Source organism: Phaenicophaeus curvirostris, chromosome Z, assembly GCF_032191515.1.
Source record: "Phaenicophaeus curvirostris isolate KB17595 chromosome Z, BPBGC_Pcur_1.0, whole genome shotgun sequence".
Taxonomy (NCBI): domain Eukaryota; kingdom Metazoa; phylum Chordata; class Aves; order Cuculiformes; family Cuculidae; genus Phaenicophaeus; species Phaenicophaeus curvirostris.
Genome location: NC_091431.1, coordinates 20402805 through 20419619, shown reverse-complemented (window position 1 = coordinate 20419619; position 16815 = coordinate 20402805). Strand labels below are relative to the sequence as shown.

The window sequence follows — 16815 nt, the reverse complement described above, 5'->3', positions numbered from 1 at the left end:
ATCATGTCAGCCCCCATCGTGTACTGAAAAAGGGGATTGTCCTGACTTAGGTGTCATAATTAAGATTCACCATCTTCAACATCCTCTCAACTGAAGCACTGAGAACACTCATGCAAAAAGTTTCTTAAAATCTAGATATTACTTACAAGCAGAGCCAAGAATAGTGATCAAACCAGGGAATTTTTCATTTCATTTAAATGGTTCCTCATACTAAATCTCTCTCCATTTAAATTAAGCAATGCATGGAACAGCAAAAATTATTATATTTCACATATTCATTTAAACCCTGCAACAATAATAATTTCAAGTTATACTCTCCTATACAACAGCTTTTGTTATTAGAAGACCTTTATTTTCAATGAAAGATGATTTCATACAAATGGCAAAACTGAAAAAAAAATCAACCTGATTAAATTATATCAGACAAATAAAAACAATGCAAAGAAATACTTTTCTTCTATCTTAGTCTAATTTTGAAACTTTTGTTTGACTTGGTTGGTAATTTGCAGTAGGTTGGCCTGTGTGGTTTTTTTGTTGTCTGAGCACAAATTATTCCATGTTTCAGTATAAAACTTTTCACTAGTTTTAATGTAAATTATCTTCTTTAGCATTTTCCATATGAAAACTGAAGATGCTAAAACATGCAAAATCTTTCTTAAATCATCTACATACATTCTTTGAAACATTCTCTAAGCAAAATGAAATGAAACAGAAGTTCAAAATAGAACCTACCTGGTGCTATAACCATTTTGTTCTTTCTATAAAACTTCATTAGATGTATTCTTCACAGGTTTTTTTATCCATTCAGAGTTTTGTTTGATCACAAAAGCACATTTATCTAGCACTGCTCAGTGCTGACTAAAACATTACATGGACACTAAAAATTATGACAGTTACCTAAATAACTGTGAGCTGGTTTTTCTTCCACAACTTTGATTCTCCTTGCTCCTGCAGGTATCACCAAAGCTTCCACATAACCTACACATGAAACCAGACATCCCAAGTTAAATAAAAGCATGTAGAAAAGTACATCTTGTATGTTTTTTCATTTCTTCTTCCTTACTTCACTAAGAAAGTAAGAAGTTATAATTTATATAGCAATGCTATGAGGGTTCTTGAATCATCCCCACCCGATGACCATAAAAGAATTCCAACTTTTCAGGGGGTGGGGACAAATGATATGGCACTAAAAACAAAACGTCCTCCAACTGTTTGGTTTGTGGGTTTTTTTGAGGGGTTGTTGTTTGTTTGTTTGTTTTAATATTTAGTGCTCCATCTCCCTCTTCCTACTTTAACATATTCAACCCCTTTCATGAATGGCTTTAGTTTGGAAGTCTATTTATTGGTTATTTGTTTTACATTACAATTGCTACCATAGTGTGGGACTAAGGTATGCTGTTGAGCAATTGCTGTAGGTGAAAAGGGGTGAAACAGCAATGTACATAAAAACCACTGTGCAAGCAGGAATGTTATTAACAAATATTATAAAAACATACTTCAGATTAACTGGGTAAACATAAAAAAGTGGACAGTAAGCTTATTTTTTATCATGTGTAGCTATGTCACGTTTCATAACAAGACCTGAGTATTTACTACACTTCTCAATAATCTTGAAACATTAAAACTAAATTGCTGCAAAGAAGCGTTACTTATCCTTAATTTCTTAAGAGATAATAACATTTCCCAAGTATTGCTGACAGTCCAGCTTCTTGAGAAGGAACGTAACTTATGCAGTTGTTTAGAGGGCAATACCACAATATTGTGGATTGTCATGGAGCCCTGAATAATTCAAAGTCTGTGGATATTCACATCAGCTATAAAAGAGAGGTGACACATTGTAATTTCTATGGACAGCCACCTTCTTTACAGGTTTTGTTCTTGTAGTCCTCCAGACCCATCTGTGATTTGTGATTCCTGCTCTACAGAACCTGTACCTTAAGAAAGGGCCAGACAGAAACATCTGAAGACTATACCCAACTTATTTTTTCATTAAAGTACTAAACTTCAGTGTATAATGCTTTGAAGTCCTGGATTTTTTTGAACATATATTGTCTGCTTCTAACTGTAGTATTGTTTTTGTATGTGATTTACTTAACATCTTGAAATTCTGCACACTTTTCTACTCAAGAAAGTGTAATGGCAAACAAATCCTTGCAACAGTTGTCCAAATGTTGTTTCAAAGAATAGATTTTTCTTGGAGAGAAGGCATATATGGCGCAAGGTGCACAACATCAGGATTTCATTCCTCTGCTCTGTCAACACTGTTGTGCTGGAGCCAGTCAATTGTTCTCACTCAAAGAACAGATCACAGCAGTGTTTGAAAATCTCATGCTCGTTCTGCATCAGAAAACCTTTTTGCTTTCTATGACATGTTATTAGTATAATATATATTATGGTATAAAGCAATGAATAATGAAAAAGTATAAGATTTCTTTAGATATTTGGCTTTATGTTCTTCCAGTGCCTGGCTTGGTTTAACAATGTTACTGTAGGTAACGGATCATAATTTGGATATTTATTTTGAAGAACATTAAATTAACCTAAACAATACAAGTATGTATGGTTCATTTATTTACTAAGAATAAACATTTTATATCACGTATTTTAAAGGTCAGGCTTTTCTGTTAACTACTGTGTGTCTTCATAGAAGGTAGATCAGGTAATTCCTTGATTTCATAATTAAAAATTCACAATAATTTTCCAACAAGTAAATTTTAAAATACTCATGTGTACTTACCTTAATGTACTAGGATCGTAAAAAGTAGATCTTCAGATAATTTTGAGTATAGCTTTTTAAAGTTCCTAATGCTCAAAGTAACCAAACAGCTATTGGTTTCCTGAGTATTTGGAAAAAAAAAGACTTACCTGCTCCTCTGGTATGGTTAAAATCACCTTTAATAACTTTGCACGACTTTCCATTACCATTGCATACACCGCAATGATCTTCACGTGCCAGAGATCCTAATATGCTATCACAGCCAAATTTCTGTGGAAGAAGAGAATAAAACTATTGAGACAAAGGCCATGTTTTTCATAAAGCTGCCTTTAGTAGTGGACACCTCACCCTCTTGTAAAATGTCCTAACCAATGTGATCTAGCCGTGCTCAGAATGAGGGTTGTGCTAATTCATGTGCAGAAATCCTTTCCACAGTAATTTCTTTTATGATTGTATGTAGATTCTTGAATTCACTTTTTATGTATGGTTGGCTAACTCCACTACCTGCCCTCCAAGAGGGACACAACCATGCTCCCACCTTCCCTAGAACCTCTGGCACTTCTGAGCCACTGCACAACGCACACACCACAAGCCCCCTTGCTGAGTGACTGCAACATGTGCAATTTTACTGTTTTATACTCAAAATACGGGAGGTTCTTTGCCACACCTACAACAGTGAAGTGATGTCTAATCACAGAATCATGGAATCATAGAACCATAGAATAGTTAGGGTTGGAAGGGACCACCAGCTTGGTGTCATCGGCAAACTTGCTGAGGGTGCACTCGATCTCGCACTCTATATCATTAATGAAGATACTAAACAGCACTGGTCCCAGTATGGACCCCTAATGTCAAACTAATGTCTTATTCGGAATAGGACGTGAACATGTCTGGAACATGTAAACATGAATTGTCTTTTGCTAAAAAGCATTGTTTAAAACAAATTAAGTTTACTCAAGCACCTCCACATTACTGTGTTAGACATTTTTATCAATAAATATCAATGGTAGCTTCACAATAGGAATACAGTTAATATATGCTGGCCTGATATGAAACATAAGCCTTCTGAAGTCTAGAGAAGTCAGAAGTCATGTCATGGTAATCCTGCACACAGTAAAAATACATCCAATAAAACTAAACTTCAAGACTGTTTGATAAATAATGAAGAGAAAAGCTAGGTTAAAGAGAAAATAAAGGATTTCTGTAAGAAAAGAAGCCATGGTCTATCAAGGACCTCCTCCTTTCCAAGCACATTAAGATTGTTTCTTCACTTTATGTACAGAATTTTCATTAGAGTTGTTCTACCTAAAAAAGTAACACAGACCTCAAAATACATAAATGCATAAGCATTTGAAGAGCTGTATATCCAGACTGGCACATCTACAAGATATTAATACTTACACAGTGGTAGTTGCCAAAGTTCTTCCTAGTGGGCTGTCTAGGAAGATAGGATAAAATGTGGAAGACCTCAGAAATGATACTCTTAAATCTGATTAGCACCTACTCCCTGACCTTTGATATGCAAAGAAGCCAACTCAGTCTTAGCCAGGTAGTTTTGGTTTAAGGCTCTTTTTTGGTCTTTATTAGTTAGTTGTGAAGAGAATCACAAAACAAACAACACTTTTCCAGGAAAAATGGTTTGCATATATACATGCATGTACACATCTCTAATTTAGTGATTAGTGTATATACCAACGCTGTTTCGGTGTTAAAGGTTGCTGAATTCATATGTTCAATAGGAAGCAGACAAAAAATACTCCAGTCCTCTGGGATTTTTATATACAAGTGTCTCTATATGAGGCACTATAAGTGTCATAAGAACTTCTATGAACCAAATGAATTCTGAGAATAGCATAGGTATCCAGCTTTAATTATCTTTTATTCTGCTCCTTTGATCTTGGTTTATTTAGACATAAAACTTTGTACTGTTAGAAAAGGCAGATTAGCCTTATATACCTACAACCCATGGCACAACTTCCCAACCTGTTGAAAGCTGAGGCCACCCATAGCACATGAAACAATTCATACTCATTCTTCACTCTGCAGTAGTTTGTCATAAGCATCCTTTATCATTACAGATACATATTACCCAAGATAGCCCTTCAGCTGCTTCACATTTATTGTGCTGAGTGAAATTGGCTTAATATATTTTAGTATACACAAAGAGCTATTCAGTCTTGCTCATTCATATGGCAACATGCTATCAGAGATATAACACGTATGTGTAACAAATGTGTGCACTTGTATCACTTGCATGTGTGGGTCTGTGTATCCACGTTCAAAATAAGTAAGTCATACCTGGCATCTACCACCTGCACAGACATCTAGCCCATGCTGGCCACAAGAAGTCCCATCCATCACCTTTTCTGTTAGAAGAACGGGTTGATCCTTTCCAGCCGGTGAACAGAATAAGGCACATGGCTTTTCTGTAGTAGCAATTGATGGGAAAAATACACCAAATTCATTAAAAAGTCACTTAGAAAATGCAGAATGAGTACCAATGTTATTTTTAAAACTAATATTTGCTTACTTATGTGGCATGAATCTATGTTAACATAGCTTAAATACACTGAAAACAAAAAGATTTTGGTCCTATTCTCAGCTGTTCAAAAAATTCAAATTCTTTTTCCTGCTAGAGCATGCTGGTGCTATAAGCTTGTCTTACCTAGTATTCACGTCATGTTCATTGTCGCAGTTAAGAATATGCACATTATAGCTGTCAGAATATTTTGCTTGTAATCGATACCTTCTTTCTAGTATATTTTTGGCATATCATAAATATTGTTTAAGAAAGAAACCTAACACTTTCCAGATTTTTGAAATATGCAGGTTAAAGAGAAAAAATTAAGTAACTCAGAAACCCTGGGAAGAAAAATATACACATTTACAAAGTCCACATTAAAGAAAAAAAAAAGACAAAAAAATGAACACATTCTTTGTAACATCTTTACCAAGGTCAGGCAATTTTCTACTACATTTCAAAAACATTCTGCAAGTAATTTTTAATTTTGAAAGGAAATAGAAAAGGCATACTGTCCTACATATCCATGTATTCCTAATGGCTGTGATTTATAAATAATGAAGTTTGGTTCCCCACTGCCAAAATAATGTCAAATAAAAAAAATAGTATCCTCTTAGTGGTCAACTGAGTACAAAATGACAAGATTTTTTTTCATATCTTTATTCACAAGTGTACTGACTCAGAACTTTTTCCTAAATCAGTTGCAGATTCTTGAAAGGATAAAGTCAATCCTGAACTTGAAACTGATTTCACTTGGACGCAACCTACACCACTCTGACTTCATACTGACTTCTAGATTCCTGGAGTGCATTTTTATTGGTAAATTAAACAGTTCCAGGAAATGTTCATGGGCACTGGACTTCTACTGTCTACACAGCTAAACTATAAAACAGTCTATGCCACATTTTTTCGTGTGTGCTAGCTAGCAATAGTTTGGTCTAGACTGGAAATTGCCACCTGCAAAGGACTATTTCCAAAAAGTAGTTTGGACGGCACCATTCCTTTTAGAGTGCAAAACAATTAAAAAGCATAGACTCAGACTCCTGTGCCAGCTGACTTACACATAAGAGGCTGGTCTGGGTGCATTTAATCTACTAAAATTGTCACAGCCTCTGGGTATCTCTATGGAACTGGTGCAAACAGATGTGATGGCTTTTGCCAACAAGTGAAGCCAGTCAGACAAAAACTGTCTCCAGCTGAGAAGCGCGGGTGCCTGAGTATGTGTTCTCTGCATTCAACAGTAAACCCAAAGTGCACTGGGAACTTTAACCATGTATCAGCAGTTTTTAAAGGAATATGAGATTAGCAACCTAAACATAATTTTAAGGATGCTGGATGCAAAAAGAGAGTAACTCAACAACACCAGGCAACTTCCACAGATTATGACACCTCACTAAAATTCAGCAACTATTTTGAGCATGGTGCACAATTAACGCCTTTGAAAGCGCTAGAGTGCAAATAATTAAGGATTTGGGTACAATGCATTTCTGTATTACTGGAACTCTTTAGCTGGTGTCCACTTTTGTCTTTCCTGAGCGACACTTCAAGACAATAATATTTCTCAGAGCAAACTTAGATGAAAGCAATCATCTGTACTCCTTAACAAGGGAAAGCCTAAATCAGGCTGAAACCTTTTCATTCCTCAGATTATAAATCATGTGCTCCCATGCTAAAACAAAATTTAGTAAAACAACCCAAAACTAACTCACTAGATAAGCACCTACAAAATAGCTGGAGATTGTTCTCCTTACTACGAAGTGAGCCAATATAAAGCCTAAGAAAAACAGTCTCATAAGTTTTCTCTTTGGCACCTTGAGAAAAGGCTGGGAGGGTAAAAACCCCTCACTTAGCTAGGCATATATTAAAATAAGTTCTTAATAATAAATTCACAGTTTTGGGGATTCAGCAATATAGTTCTCTTAAAATATATGCCTTGTAATGGTTTCTGATACTTTATTTAAAGAATTAAATACAAATGGCAATGATATACTACTCAAAATCTAGTAACACATTTACTGTATTCCTGTGTCATTTTAGGCTCTTCTTTATCAACAGTTGCTACGATTTAGCTAATTTCTCAAATTAACTGTTCTCCTAATCAAATCTTTCTATTGTTTTCCTGTTTTATTTTGTTTAATTACATAAAGTACATCATAACAATTTAGAGAAAATTCAGTGGAATGGCAGCTATCGTTCACATTTCTAGGAAGAATGTGGGTAGAATGTTTTGCTTTCTAGTCGCTCATATTTTATACCAAGATTATCTTTGCAAATACTTTAAGTTCAACACAACTACAGTCCTACTTGAGCATGCTTTTAATGATATGGTATCTGAACAAGTTTGTTACACTGAAGCATGTACGCAGCATGCCAGGACTTCACACGCACTAACTGTCAGGATTTATAGAATCCTTATCTAACTTTGCATTATGCATATGGATTTCTGCCAAAACCAAACACTGATATGTTAAACACCCAAATGTTAAGGTGAAAGTGTTTACTCCTTCCTCAAGAATAGAAGCTCATAATATCTGTATTGACTTTTTGGCTTTGTAAGAAATAGCGTAACTGATATATGCATGCTTAATGATGTTGCATTTCTCTAGAAATCTGCTTCTCAGAATCCCTCCATACTGTATTTCTGGTTAAATAGAACCAAACTGTTACTGAATTTCAGTTCAAATGTAGTCATTACATGTCAAGAAGGAGAAATTCAATGGGAATATAAGACAGAAGATTCCAGAGCATGTGAAAATACCATTGGATCTTGTCTATGAAATAAAAATTGCTGGTAAAAATTTTTGGGCTTGGGCTTTGATTCATCCCTGTAGTTTTTATCTCACCTTTCTTAATCAACAATACCAACAAGCTGTAAGCCATACGAGCAGATGATAAGAACATGGAAGATACTTACCATCGTTGACGACAGCCTGCCACTGGTGCACATGCTTCTGATACGAAGATCTGACACTGAAAGCCTGGCACTGCCAGTCCCTGAAGGCAGGCACCCCAGCAGGGCAAGAAGGATTATTACATACTCTATATTGCATCGTGGGACCGTGACACTCTCCTTCAAGACCTGAACTAGAAAAGATGGCATAAATATGATGCTTTATTGTTGGTAATGCTCTGTCAAACCTACAGTTTAAATAAAAGGGGTTTTGTTGACAATTAACACTATGAAGTCAGCTACAAAAAATCAAAGGCACAGAACAAAACACGACTGCATTCTCTTTGTACTGGTTACATCACATATAAAGCATCCTGGGTGCTGAACTTGCCTGTGAAGAAGCACTAGAACTAGTAGGAGCATTCAACAAGGAGAACCTCAGCTGCAGTTTTGATATGGTACATATAATTTTGCTCTAGCTGGACTGAGCCAAAGGTGCGTCTGAGTAATACCTGTAGATTTGCTACCTCTCCTTTTCTCTCAAGTTTGATGTTGTGAAGTTCGGACAATATGCTTTGTTTCTTTTTTGGTAGCTTCAGTTCTGCTAGTATGAACAAATGCTAAAGAACACTGAACTGCAAAAACTGAAGCTAATTATTTGGAACCTTGACTGGATAAATGAATGAATGAAAGTGAAATTAAGACACCCCTAGTTCTAGAAATAGGTTTTAGTCATACAGCTTGAAGTGGTGTTTAGATGATAGGAAATATGAAAGCATTCTGCCTATCTAAGGCTTCTGTTGAATTACTGTGATTTTGTATACCTGTATCAAAGTTTTCTTCAAATTTATTTTATAAACTTCTCTTTTCTAGACCTTCTGTCTTTTCTGTCATTATTTTTATCTAAGGGTCTGTTAAACTGGTAGAAAGATCTCTTTATATGAGTTTCAATTCCTTGGTTTTCTAAATGAGACAGAAGGCAATTTTCTCCAGAAAAAAACTGGAAGACTAGAATTACACACTCATGCTCTGCAAGTCAAAAGTTAAGAAATTAATTTTCTGTTGCTTCATCAGATGAAGCTTAAAAAGAAAGTTGATATCACCCATCAATATCACCTAAGCTTTTGACAGAAGCAGAACAGAGGAAAAATATATCTACCATGCAACAAAAAACATGAAATACCTGTTCTCCCAACTGTTTTTCATTTTTCATAAAAAATTACTTGCTTATGTACAGGTCAGCTATATTTTAATGACTTTCTGTACTCGTAAGATTTGAATTTTGTTTAGAAATTCTGATGAACAACAAAAGAAACCTGAACTTCTTTTTACCCAGGGCATTTGCGTTGTCGGCTGCTGACTCCAGTGTTGCATGTACGGCTACAAGTGCTCCATGCGCTCCACTCCCCCTCCATATGGTCCGCAAAAGAGGTCCGATTGATACACTCTCCAGCCTTACACCACTAGGTGAAAAGTCAGCTGTTAGGTAAATAAATCAAGGCATATACAAACCAATTCACTGCCGTACATGCACATGGGATGTACAACATAAGTGCATTATTCAACATACAGTTTTCATGTGAGCATGTATTTTTTCATATTGTTTCCCATTGCTTTTTTCTGTCCTAGTAAATTGTCCAGAGACCTTTCTCTGGCTCAGTAGCCAATAAGCATGCGTAACTATCGTTCATAATCATGAGCGCAAATTCACTCCCAACAAATTACGCCTCCTGGAACTGCTTGCTGGAAATGTTCCCCAGGCCATGCTGTCTCCTGGGGCACAGCCTAGGCAAGCATCTTTGGGTTCAGCCCAAATCCACCTGAACTATATGGATGATCACAGCACAGTGTTTGGGGCTGTTCTCAGGACTGGTTTGGTTCACTACTACAGTTTGCACATCACTAGTGGGAACTACATTGCCACTGATTATTTCAATAGATGGATATATTACAAGTAATGAGAAAATGAGATTTTATTGTATTCAAAGAAAGAATGGAAGCATCAATAAGCTAGTATTGAGAAAGTCATGAGATTTTCTGGAATTTATTTAAATAACAATAATCACGTTAATAATCTTGCATCCATATATTGTTTCCCATGACAGCTGTAATTTCTCACTCAAAAACTATCCAATCACTATTGCTGTGCTTTGTAACCTATGTCCATACTTGGTACAAATCACCATAACTCCACAGAAACCAGTACTTTATCAACTTGTGTCAGCTGAACATTTCTCCTTCATATTATGGCATTTTTGGCAACTACAAAGCAATCAGGGTACAAGTAGACAATGAACACTTAATATCATTAATATCATTCATATAACCCATTTCTCTTTGTAATCCTAATTAATGGTGAATTACTGTAATCAATGGATAAAGTCCATGAAAACATCTTGTATTTTGAGCAAACCAAAATGGGTCATTAATGCAGACAACAAAGGTCTTTTTCACTTTTAGAATGCATTTCTATTACTTGCAGTGTCCGGGCTACTGGTGATCTTAAATTTCACCTGCAGTTTCAAACCGGTGTGCATTAGTCAATTGGTCTTAGTTTTCTTTTTTAAACTACGGCTTTACAATGACGGCATAATTATACCACCGTTGATTAGTTTTCACATGGGATGGCTCCATCATTCTATTGGCTTTGCAATCAGAAACTACACATTTTGTAATGCTCTTGGATGTTTCAAACCAAAATGCTCATATATATTTGAATATATTCCTTCAGATATTATTTAAATACATTCCTTCAGATTCCTTCAGATTCCTTCTTTCTATTCCTTTTGAATAGATTCCTTCAGATTCCCACAAAATGGATTTTTTTTCTAGATATAGCATCTGCCTTTTGTAGAGTCTGTGGGGTACTTATAAATCCTTGACCAACCATGCTGGGTCGGCTACACGAATGACATTCCATCACTCCCTAAGACCCTAAGAGGAGCACGAGGCAACAACACTCCATCTCTACAGCATAACTGAAACAAAACAAAGCCAGTTATTGTTTAATTTGAAGCTCATCTTAGATAATAAAGAATGTCTTTGAATCCTCTGAGTTTTTTTAGTGACATTTGCTTGGTTTTTTTTTACTGCTAGACATAAATAAGGTATCTCCATAGCCTGTCACAGGCTCAGCAAGCTGTTCTAATTAGAGCCAGTACTTTGTCTTACCCTGACACTATTTACTCCCTACTAGCAAAGCTCTACAATAAAGAGAATGGTGTTATCTTTCTCATTGGACCTTCCCAGGACCCATACCACAACCATATCATACTGGTCCCACAAGTATAAAGTTAGAATGAATTCTCTGCAGTGATTTGCTATTATGATATTTTGCAAATCAGACATTAATATGCCAAAGGCACATTAATTTCAGGTACCCGGTTCATAGTGGCAATCATTTCACAATGAAAAATTCTGAGAATTCTTAATAAGAGATGATGCTTTCTTATTCCATTCCATGGGTACATCAGTCTCGATGTAAAGAATGCGATATCAAACAAAAGGCGTAGAATCATAGAAGCATAGAAACATGGAATGGTTTGGGTTGGAGGGAACCTTGAAGGTCATCTAGTTCCAATCTCCCTGACTTTACAGGTGTGGACTTAAGACAGAGTATCAACCACACACATTTATCAGAATCAAAAGACTGCAGGAAATATCATTATTTTAGAGATATGAAAATGAATAAAGCCTGTTTTCCCTTTAGCATATAAAATGATAGTATCAGTATCTGAACATTTTATCTTCCTCAGTTGATAGATTTGTTTACTTTTTAAGGGGGATGATGACAGCCCTGGTGAATGTAATATGATTCATAGAGCAAAGCACTCCAGTGGGAGACCTGTCAGCGCAATATCATGAAAATCCCAAGATACATGCATGTTCCTGCTCTGTTATCTATTTGAGATTATTTATCTTCATTTGCCGTTATATCAAAGAGACAGAGAGGAAAGCTCTTGAAGGACTTTAAATGTAAGTCTGACTTCAGCTTACAATTTAAGTTGTCATTGATGGCATACTTTTAATGACACACCACTCTTACATGCCCTGACACTATAAATATCTCTTTACAAGCTTATCCTAAAAAGTTTTACCACAAATCAGTATTATTTCCTCCAATCAGACTATTATTTCTAAATCTTAAATCATAGCTAAGAGCTTTGTTTCTTTGAAAATTAATTTTTCTGTTTATAGTAAGCAGTGCAACAATGGCCATCCATTCATAAATAGGATACAAAACAAGAACAAATTTGAAATAAAACAGAGTAAGCATAATATAATAAGTAATTATATAATATATAATCATAATATATATGTAAGTATAATATCTGTGGCTTTGGCTAACTATTTTTTAATTCAGTGTTTTTAGGGAAATGTAGTTTTTAGTCATACCTAAATTATGGTAATAGAAAACATACAATACATTCAACTATGTATGCATGATTTTTATCATAATTGGCATAAGCAGGAACTTTAAAGATGTGCAAAGGCCTGTTCAGCTTGTTTTCTTAACTGTTAGGTTTTCAACACAATTGATACTGCTTTTCCACCAGAAACATACCTTTCCAGTGTCACAGTCTGTTCCATCCATTGGTGGATCCAGTTTAGTTTTGCACTCTTTCTCACTTTCCACCTTACACCACAACCCAGTGCAAATGACATGCTGAAAAAGAACACACAGGTAAGCACAAAATCTACCTTGTGCATAATAAGTTTCTGCATGTAATCTATTAACTGTGTCATGAAATTACCAGTTTCGTGTTTCTGAAGTATATTTAAAGACAACTTAACATGTGCAAAAAATAAAGTGGGCAGATTCTGCTTAGACTTTCATTGACCACCAACACACTGAACAAGCCAAGCTGGTGTGTTGATAGAGAAAAGGAAGAAACTTCTAAGTTTAACCCTAGGGGTCATGGCTTTTGTGTACTGACAGGTCTCACAAAGCACATAGGAACAAATTTGACCCATGATGTAAAGTGGCCAATGTGCATATGCACTCCCCAAAGACTGGAAGAAGTGTGACCTTTCTGGGAACTATTTTTGAAATGAATTTATATTTTTACTCCTTTTACTGAGTGCTCATTCATTTTATGTGAAAGGGAGAAAAACAGCACTCTCATCAGCAACAACAACATTTTAAAATGAGTCCCCTTCTATGTACTGGGAATAATGAGTCTTTGTGCAGCTATATAGAACTTTGTTTGCAGGTATTTTGTAAAAATGTGTTTGTAAGAAACTTTAAGGATTCTCTAGGGCTTTCACATGTCCCTCATTCACATCATCCCAAGGATTGCTGCTGTCTTATGCTCTTGCAGCAATTCATTATCCTTCTAGAATTCAATCATTCCTCCAGCAATATTTCAAAAAAAGCTATCAAACACAAAGAGGAGAGAAAGTAAACTGACAAATGAGGATGAAATATTTTTGCTGGCAAGAAGAAGACAAAAGATATGAGAAGCGGTCCCGGTCAGCAGTGAATTCTAGAGACAGAAAGAAAAGCTGTTTATTCTGTCTCTCTTAAGCATCAGAACAGGGTAGTCTTGCCTTCTTCAAAAGAAAGTAGAGCCTTGAAGTATGCTGGCTCACATTTCCCCAAATTTAATTGGCAACTGCCCCTATTTTCCTCTAAAATTTCCCCCTTCCCCATAGTTTTCAATTGTTATTTCATTATCTCTTTATTCTTCCACACTTGTGCACACGCTTACCAGCGAACTGGGTTGCAGCAAACAGAGTGCACATGGGGCTCAGTTGTGACTTGAAATTTTACTGCATATGCAGACTGATTTCCCCAAAGTATGTACAGTATTCCCAAAGAGGGGCAAGAAGGATAAGGAGAGGGTGATGGATTGCAGGGAAAAAGATAAAGGTCTGCTGTTTTTTTTCTGAAACCAGGATTTGCAGAAGATGCTTTTTTTCTGACTGAAATGATTTGCTACATAGGTAAACCCAGTAAAAATTTCTGTGCCTTTTAGGCTATGCATCAAAATTGTGTGATAAATATTATGCTACCCTGAAAAAAGACTGCACAGGAAACATAATTCAACAAAAGGTTATGCCTGAAGAAAGGAACAGGACAGTTCCAGTGGGAGTCTTGCATGTAAAAATGTCTATAACATTAGCTTGCAGAAAAAAAGAAGTCAAAGAGTGCAGCATTCTGAAACATTGTAGAGAAACAAGAGACAGGATGGCAGCAGACTCACTCCTGATATTCATCTTGCAACAGTTTCGTGCTGAAGCTGAACTAATAAGAAAACAGATAGGCTATGCATCTCTTAAAATATAGCTACAGAAGTCCTGGCCTGTTCCTAGATAATTTTAATGAGCATTTTTCAAATATCAAACTGTAAATTCGATTCTTGTTCAAGGAAGAAAGAGAATTCATTCTTTTAGGTTTTTTTTTAAACATGCTGTTTAAGACATAAATTCAGAGCTGAGAACTAAAGTTAGCAAGAAGACTTCTGGGTTAGTTTTGGAAGGCAATGTAGATGAGACAGAGTATCATTTGTTTATGATGAAGTGCTCCCATGCCCACTATGCAATGACAGACTATACTGTTGGAAACACTTCACAAAAATAAATACTAATTTAATGTTCCCATTTGAAATAATTTTTTTTCATAACCCCAAATCTTCACTTGTCTATGACCACATTTGAGGAAAAGCCATCCAGGTTTAAAAAAAAATAAAGCAAAATTTTCCTTTATGTCATCACATTTTGATGTGTTATAGTTTTTTTCCTAAACACTTTGATCTTGTGCTCAAATTCACTTACATATGACTGTGGAATGGCTGAGAACAAACCTACAGCACCTTACAAATCTGCAAACAATTCTTCTAAACTTAGGAGGATGTGAAGTCAGACTTATAAAGATTTGGGCACCTGAATATGCAGATGCACTTCAGTTGTGTGAAGTAAATCAAATCAAATGCTTGACTTGCTTTGTACCCGAATATCTGCATGTTTCTGTAAACGCTTGTACAACACCTCCTTATGAATCATGAACCTAACTTCCCCAGCTAGAAACAACTTTCGGCCTTAAGGGACCTGTGTTCTAAAAACATTCACTGAACCAAGTCTTCAAATAAGCCCTCAATATTACTATAACATTTCATTCCCCAGCCCCCAAAAATGGAGATATGGAATTATTAAAACTGGAGGATGACTTGTAAGTTTTCTTTAGTTATTCTTCAGATTGTATTGCTGCAGAAGGAAGAGAAATGAAGATTCCTGTTACTATTTAAGTTTTACATTTGGGGATCTCTGCATATGGCTGGAGAAAAAAACATGCTTTTTTCATTAGCACCCTACAATGCTGCAGATCAGGACTGATTTGAAAATTTAACAGAAATCTGGAGTCCAGTGTCAATATTACAGTCACTCCAAAATCAGACCACAAACTTCTAAACCAGAAATTACTCCTCTGGGAAGAAAGTTTCATTCAGTCAAAACTGGGATAGCTAACATTAACAGAAGTTTACTAGTTATCCATCATAAGCACAATTCAACAGTCATTCTAGTTTTTTAGACTAGCCAAGAGAAGTAAGAGTTATTAAAGATTATGAAATTATACCTGCGATATCAGACTACTCACAATCTATAAAATCTTTCACTGTGTGTAGACTGGAAAACAAAATATTGCCAAGCACACAAAAAGGATTTTTTTCTGAAAGAATGTGTTGTGAGTTTTTAACAGCAGAAGTTTGTAAAATATAACATGAAATTCACAATATACTACAGAAATAGCAAAGGTTACTCTGTTTTTCGGGTTTTTTGAATGAAAAGAATGAGGCAGGTCTATGTGCATCAGAGGGATGTTTTCCCAATCATATAAACATCTGGAAAGAAGGTTCAGTTGATAGGAAAGAACAGAGACAAAAAAAAGCATTTCAAAACAGTATTTGTGCAACGCCAAGATTGTTTAAAGTGTGTTGCTGGAGATGAGGATAGATATTTCACCATAATATTGCCATGAGTTTCATTCTTTTCATTGCACACTTTCCCTGAAATGCCTTAAGAATCACCATGAAATATAACCAGCCTCCTACTTCTTTCCAAAGATCACAGCTGTGTTATGACAAGAATTGTTTTAGTGGAACTGACTAGATAGCATTCACATCCTGGACTTTAATCTTAAAAGCCAACACGTAAGGGTTCAACAATCATATTAAATCGTCAAGTTCTACAATCACATTTAATTATCAAGAACTACTTCTAGGCCATGATCTCACTATCTGTTATGTGAAACAATGTTAAGGTCTCAATGATTCTTCTGCGAGACATCACGGGCATAAAAGCAAACTTGGCTCCCTTACAAGAAAAGCATCATGACATGGCATAAATCTTGTACTCTGAAACCCACTCACACTTTTCTCAGGGTCTGTAGATTTCACTTAAGGTTTTCAAGAAAAAAAATCTTTGAAATTAAGATGAAAAGTGAAAAATAAAACCTGGACACCATTCATGAAAGAGGAGTGGGAGTGGCTCACTTAGGAAAATATGGGGGTAGACCCTCAATGGTCTCCTCAGCCCTTTGCGTTAGCCATTAAATTATAAATTCATAAAAAAAATCATATAAATATAAATTCCTGATAGCAAGGGAAAATCATTGGCATCTGCAGTGTTTCTCAGAGGCTGACATGTAAACTATCCTAAACTGCTGCTCAGTAATAACATTTGTAGAAA

At 35.7% G+C, this 16815-nt stretch overlaps 1 protein-coding gene across 1 annotated transcript in view; it reads right to left on the bottom strand.

Annotated features, from left to right (window-relative positions):
- ADAMTS19 (ADAM metallopeptidase with thrombospondin type 1 motif 19) overlaps positions 1 to 16815 on the bottom strand; it is a 141773-nt gene that overhangs the window by 36696 nt on the left and 88262 nt on the right. The window contains exons 10-15 of the mRNA XM_069881151.1: positions 12692 to 12793; positions 9460 to 9590; positions 8152 to 8321; positions 5015 to 5142; positions 2866 to 2986; positions 898 to 978 (exon numbers count right to left, since the gene is read on the bottom strand). Of these exons, the coding sequence (XP_069737252.1) occupies positions 898 to 978; positions 2866 to 2986; positions 5015 to 5142; positions 8152 to 8321; positions 9460 to 9590; positions 12692 to 12793 (733 nt within the window). The remainder of the gene's footprint in view (positions 1 to 897; positions 979 to 2865; positions 2987 to 5014; positions 5143 to 8151; positions 8322 to 9459; positions 9591 to 12691; positions 12794 to 16815) is intronic.